The sequence below is a fragment of the Vulpes vulpes genome, chromosome 5 (assembly GCF_048418805.1).
Source record: "Vulpes vulpes isolate BD-2025 chromosome 5, VulVul3, whole genome shotgun sequence".
Classification (NCBI taxonomy): Eukaryota; Metazoa; Chordata; class Mammalia; order Carnivora; family Canidae; genus Vulpes; species Vulpes vulpes.
Window position 1 is genome coordinate 114,574,451 of NC_132784.1, and position 3,115 is coordinate 114,577,565.

Here is a 3,115-nt window from a genome sequence, read left to right on the forward strand (position 1 = left end):
AAATGCAAAAAATAATAGTACAAAAATACAAATAAAATTAAAAACATTATTGGGGGTAGAAAACTAGAATGCATCCATTCATTCACACATGCATTAAGTTCTTTGACAACAACAGACAAAACAAACTCCCACAATATAAACCAGAAAAAATAAATTTTAAGCACAAATATACATAGCATATGATGCCATAGGAAAGAAACCTTTTTAAGAAATTTTCAAATGTCAAATATATTGTACATATTTTACAAAGAATTTTGAAAGTCTAGATGAATTCAATAATCTTGTAGAACACTAAATTCTGAATTTGATCCACTAAAAATAAAATAGTTATAGAAGTCAATTTTCTTAGAAAAAAAGAGAGGACATTACCGCAGGACCATGCCTCAGAAAAGATACTGTGCCTGGATTATTTCACGGAATTTCAACATTTCTACAAACATGAGATGATGCAACCCAACGTATAGTAGCAATTCAATAAATACTTCTTTAAGTAAAAGAGAAAAACTTCTTTCAAACTTCAACTCATGTAACATAAAAAACACTTGTGGCTATATCAATAAAATATAAAAACTTTGAATGTTTAGAAAAAATAAATCACTGAAGGAAAAACTTAAAGACTGAGCTTAAAGATAATGACAGATTCTCTGAGTAGTAATAAACAATTTGACTGTATAACATGAAATATTTACTTCCTACAAAAGTACAGTTAAAGATCTTAGAAAACAAACAATTGGGAAATATCTCAAAAGCATCAGAATGTTGTAGCAGCTGGGTGTGTCCTTAGGTTGAGGGTCTGATTCTTGGTTTCAGATTAAGGCATGATCTCAGGATTTGGGATCAAGTCTCACATCAGACTCTATTCTGGATGAAATCTCCTAGTCACTATCCCTCTGCTTCTCTTCCACTCTAAGATGAATAAATATAAAATGTTAAAAAATTATTGAAATGTTAATACAAAATTAGGAAAAGCTGATAGAGGAAATAACTAAAACGCTAAAGTAGGAGAGACTATAGGCATACAACTGATACAATCAAAGTGACATAAAAGGCATACATTCACTGACCAGTTAAAAATTCATGGTAACAAATTAATTTAGTGAAGAGGATATGAAGTCTGGCCCATTACTCTTCGAAAGGCCCATTACTCTTAAATTCCTGGTTTCTCAGGCTGTAAATCATTGGATTGAAGAGTGGAGTGAGGATGGTGTAGGACACAGATATGAGCGTGTCCTGACTTGAAGAGTAGCTGGATTTGGGCCTTAAGTAGATGAAAGAGGCACAACCGTAATGCACAGTAACCACAGTGAGGTGGGAGGCACAGGTGGAGAAGGCCTTGTACCTGCCAGTGGAGGATGGGATCTTCAAAATGGCAGAAATGATGCGGATGTAGGAGACCAGGATAAGGAGGAGGGGGACAACCAACACACACACACCAATCATGAATATGACCAACTGACTGAGGCGCGAGTGATGGGACGCCACCTTGAGGACAGGAGAGATGTCACAGAAGTAGTGATGCACCTGGTTGGAGGAGCTGAAGGGCATGTGAAACACCAGGGAGGTGACAACCTGGGCGATAGTCAAGCCACAGGCACAGGCAGCAGCCACGAGTCCCACACACACCCGGGGTCCCATGAGCTCTGTGTAGCGCAGAGGGTTACAGATGGCCACGTAGCGGTCATACCCCATGGCTGCCAGCAGGAAGGAGTGAGAGCAGCCGAGGAAGAGGAAGGTGAACATCTGGATGGCACAGCCCACGAAGGAGATGGTCTTCTTCTGGGCCAGCAGGTCCACCAGCATCTTGGGGACGATGACAAAGGTGTAGCAGGTCTCGGAGCAGGAGAGGACGGCCAGGAAGAAGTACATGGGGGTGTGCAGGGCTCTGTCCAGCATGAATGTGGAAATGATGATGGCATTGGTGCCCAGAGTGAACAGGTAGAGGGTCAGGAAGGCGACGAAGAGCAGCCGCTGCAGCCCGGCCAGAGAAGAGAAGCCAAGGAAGATGAACTCCCTCACCAGGGTCTCATTACCCCGCTCCATGCAGAGCACCCCTAGAGAGGAGACCCCAGGACAGAGACAGAGGCCAGGATACAGGAAGGGGAGCAGGAATGGGCGGGACAATCACACAGGGTCTGCAGGCCGCCCAGGCCTTCATGCCTCCCCAGAAAGGTCTGTGAAGAAAAGACCTAAGGCTCCATAGACAACACAGGACCTGACGGTCAATGGGGAGGCTTTCCCGAAGGCCACGACCATGGTCTCTAGCCAAGGATTACGCATCTGTCTCACTGGTTTCACTCACATCTCACTGAGGGATTCCTGTGTTGTCTTGCTCACTACAAGCCTAAGGAAACTAGCTCTGCAAAACGGAAAAAAATAGGTGCAATTCCAGCCGTCTGCACTGGGTCAGAATGTGCAATGAAGAATGAGTGGTGTTTGGAAACCACATGGGACCTCGGTGTAGCCAACTGTAAAATAGGAAGGGAGAGGAAGAGTTAGGTTTAGGTGACCTCCAACAAACGTGGGAAGGACATCATGACCACATCAGTTCTTCATGTCAACAACCTATGGCAATAACCCAAACACCAAGGAAGCAACACCATTAGTGTCATGTCTGAGAGACTGACTAAGAGGAGGGAGGGACCCTCCTGGAGGCTCCACACTGGCAGCCTTGCCAAAGAGTGGAAGGCCAGAAAACACCAGTTTCAGGACAAATGTCCCCGGTTCCACAAAGAGGAAGCACCAGGGAGGTAGAAAGAGACTCATTACCTTGGTGGCATTTGCAGCTCACCTCCCTTTTCTGATTGTGCCTCTGAAAAACTCCAGGAACAGAGTTTTCCAAAAATAGCTCAGATCTCATCAAAGAGCATTTGAAAGACTGGGGGGCAATTGGTAGGTTTTCCAGGTACTCGATACTCCGCCGTTTGTCAGACTTGATGTCTCTTCGATATTGTTATACCAACAAGATGATTATGTCAATGCTGTAAGATTCCCTTTGCACTTTCTGTTACTAAACACGGTCTAAACCCTGCTAGAAAGCAGGGTTTCCAGAGTCACTCTTAGGAATCACATCAGATAATTTTGCATAGATGTAACTCCAAATTGTCCAAGTCTACGA

The 3,115-nt window shown here is 43.7% G+C and overlaps 1 protein-coding gene across 1 annotated transcript; it reads right to left on the reverse strand.

Moving 5' to 3' along the window:
- Positions 1-1,122: 1,122 nt before the first annotated feature.
- LOC112910138 (olfactory receptor 10K1-like) lies at positions 1,123-2,040 on the reverse strand. The gene has a single exon (XM_025986394.2). The coding sequence runs from the start codon at positions 2,038-2,040 to the stop codon at positions 1,123-1,125; it is 918 nt and encodes a 305-aa protein (XP_025842179.2).
- Between the last annotated feature and the right edge of the window lie 1,075 nt (positions 2,041-3,115).